At 69.7% G+C, this 6,035-nt stretch overlaps 1 protein-coding gene across 1 annotated transcript; it reads left to right on the forward strand.

Moving 5' to 3' along the window:
• Positions 1 to 1,866: 1,866 nt before the first annotated feature.
• TAMALIN (trafficking regulator and scaffold protein tamalin) lies at positions 1,867 to 6,035 on the forward strand. Its single transcript, XM_075525379.1, has 8 exons — positions 1,867 to 2,001; positions 3,694 to 3,743; positions 4,200 to 4,254; positions 4,622 to 4,724; positions 4,805 to 4,898; positions 4,973 to 5,039; positions 5,124 to 5,190; positions 5,273 to 6,035. The coding sequence occupies exons 1-8, from the start codon at positions 1,867 to 1,869 to the stop codon at positions 5,692 to 5,694; spliced, it is 993 nt and encodes a 330-aa protein (XP_075381494.1). The 3' UTR covers positions 5,695 to 6,035.

Here is a 6,035-nt window from a genome sequence, read left to right on the forward strand (position 1 = left end):
CGTGAGGTGTTGGAGTCTCTCGTGGTTTGCTGCGAAGGGTTAGCCGTGGCGTAGAGGGGCAGGAACCGAGCGGCGAAGACTGGCAGAGCCTGTAGTCCCCCAGCCCTCAGAGAAGTGTCGGGGGGGGTTGTTCACCCACAGCTAAAATAAATCTCCCTGGGAATCCTGCTTGGCGAACCTTAATGTTCAATATTGCCCTTAGTCGTGGAGATGCAGCTTCCACCGTCCGCTGTGGATGCCTTGGTCGTAGCAGAGGCCAGACGAGGATGTGGCAGAGTGGGGTTTCCAGCCCACACGGGGATGAGCAGCTGAGAGCAGGTCTCCCTCTCTGGGGGTGGGTAATCGGAAGCAGGAGGGGGCACGGCGGGCAGCTCCCCGAAGCATCCCCCCGGGTCTCCGCACACACGAACCCGCAGCTTCAAGGAAGGATCAATTTTACTCCAAACTGTCCGGCATCCCTATGAAATCTGTTTGCTGGGAGGGCAACCGCAACCCCCCCACACTAATTCTCCCTAATTAGAGCCTCCTGTGAATGAGGCTGGTGTGAGCGGATCAAGGGGAAAATCCGCTGGGGCCTGGGGTCCCCCGTGGGCTCAGACCGAAGGGGCTGGTGGGGAGGGGGAGCCGCCATCTGGGCTCGCCCCTCCTCCCTTTCCAGCTTCGTCTGCAGCTCCTGCCGCGGCCCCCGAGAAACTCTGACCCCAGCCTGGATATCGAGGCAGCGGGTGACTCGGGAGTATGTTTGGGGTTTTTAAAGCAAAAATTAACTTTATTCCTCTTTTGGGAAACGGGATGGGGAAAACAGGCCTGCGATGGCTTCGGCCACGGGGCCAAGTCGTTACCTGGGCTGCCGGATTTTGGGAACGGGATGGGATGTTCTTTACTCCTTGATAAAGGGTTGTGGTTTGGTGCCCTGGGATGGGCGGTGGGCTCGATCCTGTCCTTTCCCAAGCACTTCCAAGCCGGAGCAGCTCAGCGCTGGAAGCGAGCTTGCCTCCTGGTAACCCCTGGACAGCCTGTGGGCGGGTGGCTTGGGTGTAACGCCAGCGGGATTGTTACAAACTGGGTTGGTTTTTTTGGTTTTTTTTTTTTGGCAAATTTTAAATAAACAGCCGGGCAAACCCCTTCAATTCCAGCTGGAAAATTCCTGCTACCTCCCAAGGCCGCGCAGCAAGGGGCTGCCCGGAGCCGTGCGATGCGTCCGCAGGAGACACCGCGTCTGCCTCCGGGAATTGTTCTTTCCTCTGTGTCCCCGTCCCCAGCGCAGGCAAAGCTCTTGCGGGAACGGTTTAAACCCTCCCGTCCGCCCGCGTTGGAAGCACGGCCGGGGGCTCCGGCTGCCCCGGCCTCCAGCTTCTGCCTTGAAATAAACCCTAAATGCGGCTTTGGCGGCGGGGTGTCGTCCTGTGGGGCGAAACCCCCGCGGGCGCTTGGCTGGAGCCCCGCTGCGGTACGGCCCCGGAGAGCGGCAGAGCCCGGCATCGCTGCTGCACCGGGGAAACGCGGCTGGTTTCTCCCGTTATCGCCCCCACCGTGATCTGCGGGCCAGGGCAGCCCCCACGCCGTCCCCCGCAGCATCCCACCCCGTGTCCCCCCCCGTCCCTGCTGCCCCCCCTGGGACCCCCCACGCTGCACCCCACCGGGACCCCACGCAGGACGCGGGCCCCGGCCGGGGCGATGCCGGATGCGGGGCGGGGCTTACGGCAACGGGGGCGTGGGCTAGCGCTAGAAAGGGCGTGGTTTCGCTCATAACGGGGCGTGGTTAGGCGCAGAAAGGGGCGTGTTCTCCCCGGAGGGGGCGTGCCTGCCGCTGGCCACTCCCCCCGCGGGCTGATATAGCGGCGCGGCGGGCGGCGCGGCCCGGCCATGACCCTGCGGCGGCTGCGGCGGCTCCGGCCGAAGGAGGAGGATGCGGCGGCGGCGGCCCCGGAGCGCCCCGGCTCCGCCGACGTCTACCGGGCGCTGGCGGCCGCCGGCGGCACCCTGCCCCGGGTGCGCAAGGTAGGGCTGCCGGCAGTCCCGGGCGCGGGGAGGGCGGGGGAGCCTCCCCGCTGCCCCCGGTCTGTGCAGCGCGGCCGGTGGGGACGCAGCGTCGCGACCGGCAACGGGCTGGGGGGCGGGGGGAGGAACCGGGAGTGCGGGGTGTCGCCGTCCCGCGTGGCCACTGGTGCCTGCACCCTGCGGGGCTGCCCCGGCGTCTTCTCCTGGGCTCTTGTCCTGCCCTGGGGTCCTCCCGTGTCCCCAGCTCCTGCCCCGGTGTCCCGGTCCTGCCCCGGTGACCCTCCCCAGCCTCTTCTCCTGCCCCAGCATCTCCCCACCCCGGTCCCATCCCGCCCCAGCATCTTCCCAGTGTCCCCATCCCGCTCCGGTGTTGTCCCCCCAAGCGTCACGTCCTGCCCCGGTATCTTCCCTGTGCCCCCACCCCAGCGTCCCCCCCAGGCCCCACGTCCTGTCCCGGTTCCTCCCCACGTCCTGCCCCGCAGCCTTCGGGGTGCGGGGACAGGTCCCCACCCCAGTGTACGCGGCCATGTCACCAGGACAGGCGTGTCCCCGCGGCCCCCGGGCACTGCCCTGCGGAGAGGGCGGGGGGACAGGGCACGAGGTACCCCAGGGCCTGGTCTTGGTGGGACGCAGGACCATCTGCCACCGCGCCCTCGGGAAAACCCCTCTCCAGTGGCACCGGGACTGTCACCGCCCTGACGCTCCCCCCGGCCCCGCGGCGCTTCCTGAGCGTCGGGGGGGAAGCGAGAGCAGAGCTGACATCCGGAGCAGAAGTGGCTCTCGCGGCCGTGCTGGCGTGGGCTGGGTCACGTGCGGTGGCCTGGGTCACGTGCGGTGGCCCGTCTCCTGCTCACCGGCCGAGGCCACCACCGGAGACGTCCCCGAGGGGGCTGGGGCGTCCTGCGTCACCTCCCTGTCACTGGGGTGACGTGGGGACCCGACGTGACGGGTGGCAACTTTCCCTGTGGTGAACGCACCCAATTCTGGTGGTTTTGCACTTAAACACCCGTGGATGCGTTCGGGACGGCCAGCCATGGGGCCGGTGACACCTGCGGGGCTGGTGACACTCACGTGGCACTGAGCAGAGGGAGCCAGTGGCACCCGGCCACCACCAAGATGTGCCACGTGCCACTCGCGAGGCACGGCTCACGGTGACGCCGGCCGCACCATGCCAGGGCTGCCGGAGCCCAGTGGCCGCGGAGGGGCATTTGGGGACAGCCCTGTCACCTCCTGCCCCGCGGCGAGGGTCCTGCAGTGCCCGGCCGGTCCCTCCGCCCGCCCACGCCTCCGTGCCCTCCACAACAGGGACATTGTCTGGGCCGGGGGGGGGATTTTGCATGAAAAACCCGACTTTGTGACCACAACAGGGCCCCTCTGTGCCTGGGCCCCCCCCGGAGCGTGGCGTGGGGTGGGGTGCGGCGCGGGCTGACGTCAAAGCGTGGGGCGAGCGCGGAGCAGATGTGAGGGTGGCTTTGAGCACCGATAAAAGCCTCGTTATGCCCGGTCGGCCAGGGGGGGCCGCGGGGTAGTGGGTGCACCCGGGTGCTGGTTCGGTGCCGGCTTGGCACGGTGCTCCCCTGGGGTTCGGTGGGGTCCTGACGGGACAGCCCATTTCGGCTGTCCCTGGAGAGGGTGGCAGGGGGACGTGCCCTGGGACGGCGTCCCCCGCTGACGGCTCTCCCTCTGCCGCAGGGCGCGGGGTTCAGGTGGGCGTCCCCGAGCCAGTCCCCGGAGGAGCACAGGTAGGGACAGGAGGGGACATCTGCTGATGGCGGGGGGACGTGCAGGAGCGGGGCTGGGGTTGGTGGCCCAGCAGGTTGGGGCTCGGCCCCCCGGACACTGCTGCGCTCTGGACACCCCGCGGGGGGCTGGACATGGGGGTGATTTTCTGGGGGAACCTGGGGTGGGTGAGAGCTCCGATGGGGGTCAGAGCTCCCTGGGGGGCCCTGACACCCCTGGACCCCACAGGGACCTTGCCTGGCACCCATGGGTCAGCTGCAGGGCTCTGGCCAAGGCCGGTCTGGGGGCTGGTCCCGTCCCTGGGGTCCCGTCCCCGGGGTCCCAACCCTGCCCAGCACAGAGAAAAACCAAACCCCAGAGCAGCGTTTCATTAGAGAAGTGTCCGAGGTCTCGGTGGGCGAGATGGGGTTGGGGGGTGCCGGAGGCTCGGCCTTGTCCCTGATCCCCGTGTCCCCCAGGAGGGTGGTGACGCTGGAGAAGAAGGCGGAAGAGACCTTCGGCTTCGAGATCCAGGTGGGTTCTGTGCCAAGCTGCACCATGCCGGGCCGTGCCACGCCGCGCTCCCCGCCCTTTCAACCCGCACCTTGCTTTGCATGGAGGGTATTTTTAAATTGTCTCTGAGCCAGGGTTTATTTTTAGCGGTGACGGAACTGCCTGGTTACCGAAGCCTCCCCCGGCCGCGATGGGTGGGGGTGGCTGGGGGGGCCCCGCTTGGGGTGCAGCCAACCGGGGCGAGACCCCCCCCCCCGGAGCCAGGGTGCTGCCCCGAATCGCCCAGCAGCAATTAAATGCTGCAATTGCCACCTCACGGCTGCTGCTCGGGGGGGACCCTGGGGGTCGGGGAGTCCCCGTGCCCCTCACCGGCCCCCCCCCGTTTCAGACCTACGGGCTGCACCACCAGGACAGGAACAGCGTGGAGATGTTCACCTTCGTGTGCCGGGTGCACGGCGGGAGCCCGGCCGAGGCGGCGGGACTCAAGGCCGGTGAGCGCATCCCCGGGGGGGCCAGGGGGGCCCCGGCAGCGGGGATTGGCATCCCTGAGCCCACCCCCCCCGCACCGTAGGGGACGCGATCACAGGGGTGAACGGGCTGAACGTGGAGGGCGTCCGGCACCGTGAGATCGTGGAGATCATAAAGAGCTCCGGCAACATGCTCCGGTGAGCTGGGGGGATGCGGGGGGGGGGGTCCTGGGTGGCCCCCGGCCCCCACACTGACGGCTGCTGCCCCACAGGCTCGACACGCTCTATGGGACGCCCATCCGGAGGGCCGAGCTGGAGGCCCGGCTGCAGTACCTGAAGGTGAGGGGAAAGGCTGGGGGGGGTCGGGGGGGGGAGCTGGGAACCCCCCCCACGGGGTCCTCATTCCCCTCCGCTTCCCCGCAGCAAACGCTCTACGAGAAGTGGGGCGAGTACCGCTCGCTGATGGTGCAGGAGCAGCGGCTGGTGCGGGGTGAGTGGGGGCCGGGGGGGGGCTGTGGGGCACCCCCCGGCCCCCCCTGACCCCCCCCCCCCCGCCCCGTGTCCCCCGTCAGGCGTGGTGGCCAAGGACCCCAGCATCTACGACACGCTGGAGTCGATCCGCTGGTGCCTGCAGGGTGAGGGGGGGCTGCCCAGCGGCTCCCCCCGTGCCAGCGCCTGCGGCAGCGACGACTCCCTCTACCAGACCTGCCTCTTCGCCGACTCGCTGGATGGGGACAAGGATGGGGACGAGGACAGGGACGGCGGGGGGCCCGTGCCCCCCCCGCCACGACCCCGGCCGGCCCTGGCCCGCAGCGCCAGCCTCAAGTGCGGTGGGGGGCCGGGGGCCGGGGGGCGGCTGTGGGCCCGGGCCGGGGACCCCGGGGAGGGGGCGGCCGCCCCCCGCAAAGGCCAGCACAGCAGCTTCCGCCAGCGGCTGCTCAAGTTCATCCCGGGACTGAACCGGGCGCTGGAGGAGGAGGAGAGCCACCTCTAGCGGGGGGCACCGCCGGCCCCCCCAGGCCTATTTATTTATTTATTGCAAGGGGCTGCCTGCCCCCCCCTGCCCCCCCGGGGGCCGCTGGAAGGAGCTCGGGGTGGGCCCCAGGGGTCCCGGCTCGGCCGCTGGCTGTGGGGGCCACGGCACCGAGGGACGGACGCGGGGACCCTCCCCGAGGCGGCTCGCGAAGCCACCGCTCATCTCAGGAATCGCTGCCCTCCTCGCTGGGGACGCGTGGGGGGCCTGCGTCCCGTCCCCCCCGGCCCAGGGGGCCACGGGGGTCCTGCCTCCCGCCGCCCCGGGGGCTTTCGTAGCGTGCCGGCGTGCTTGGCGCGCGC

The sequence above is a fragment of the Mycteria americana genome, chromosome 26 (genome assembly GCF_035582795.1).
Source record: "Mycteria americana isolate JAX WOST 10 ecotype Jacksonville Zoo and Gardens chromosome 26, USCA_MyAme_1.0, whole genome shotgun sequence".
Taxonomy (NCBI): domain Eukaryota; kingdom Metazoa; phylum Chordata; class Aves; order Ciconiiformes; family Ciconiidae; genus Mycteria; species Mycteria americana.